This window comes from Octopus bimaculoides, chromosome 7 (assembly GCF_001194135.2).
Source record: "Octopus bimaculoides isolate UCB-OBI-ISO-001 chromosome 7, ASM119413v2, whole genome shotgun sequence".
NCBI classification, from domain to species: Eukaryota; Metazoa; Mollusca; class Cephalopoda; order Octopoda; family Octopodidae; genus Octopus; species Octopus bimaculoides.
Genome location: NC_068987.1, coordinates 4,616,825 through 4,617,730, shown reverse-complemented (window position 1 = coordinate 4,617,730; position 906 = coordinate 4,616,825). Strand labels below are relative to the sequence as shown.

At 35.4% G+C, this 906-nt stretch overlaps 1 protein-coding gene across 1 annotated transcript in view; it reads left to right on the top strand.

Moving 5' to 3' along the window:
- Positions 1-314, top strand: part of LOC106873582 (uncharacterized) — a 15,111-nt gene extending 14,797 nt beyond the window's left edge. Inside the window, exon 3 of the mRNA XM_052969114.1 lies at positions 195-314. Within this exon, the coding sequence (XP_052825074.1) occupies positions 195-314 (120 nt within the window). The remainder of the gene's footprint in view (positions 1-194) is intronic.
- Positions 315-906: the final 592 nt, after the last annotated feature.

The window sequence follows — 906 nt, the reverse complement described above, 5'->3', positions numbered from 1 at the left end:
ATTTTTATTTTGTATTGTAATAAAATCACTTTCAATGCTATCAATCCAGCCTGACTTTTAAATATTTTCAAATTCTGCCATGGTTATCATAAATACTTACATTTATTTCAGTGAAGACATTGTATTAAAAAAAAACACAAAGGTACAAACTAATTTTTGTTTCATTTCAAATATATTTTCTATTATTTTTTTAGATTTCAGATATTGCTTTCTTTAATCACGTAGTTCTAGATTTCCTAGTTTCTAAATTCCTGTCTCATTTTAAAAACAAGACAGGAATTTTTGTCCTAAACATTGAGATAGCTTCACACTGAAATTTAAAGAAATAATTGTTGAATTAGTTTAGGTTTCGTTCCCAAAGACTATATTCAATTACTTCTTTAGTTCTACCAGTTCTAGTAACACCAGAAGGGGTCTATTACTAGGGCTGTCTTAGCAGTATTATAAAGCCCCTGGGCAAATCAATATCTTGGGCCCTATATTTACTGACAGTAATACATAAATAGGAATTGTGCCGCCAGACCTATGAGGGCCCTTAGATCTATGAGGCCCCCAGGCAAATTGGTACACCGGCCCTTATGATATTTACTTATTGACAACAAACCACAACATACATAGATCAGAATTGAGGTCCCTAAACCCATGAGACCCTTGGGAAAGTACTCAATGACACTGCTTATTGGTAGTGTGTAGAGTGATCCTCATGTTCTAGAAACATGCACAGATCTACTAGAACATTCTGACCACATGTTGATATGGTTACTTAGAGTAGTTCATAGTCTTGCAAATGGTATGGTGGCCCCCCACTAGCGCTGGTGGTATGAACAAAGCACCTAGTACATTCAATAAAGTGGTTGGCATTAGGAAGGGCATCTAGCTGCAGAAACCATACCAAAGCAGATACTG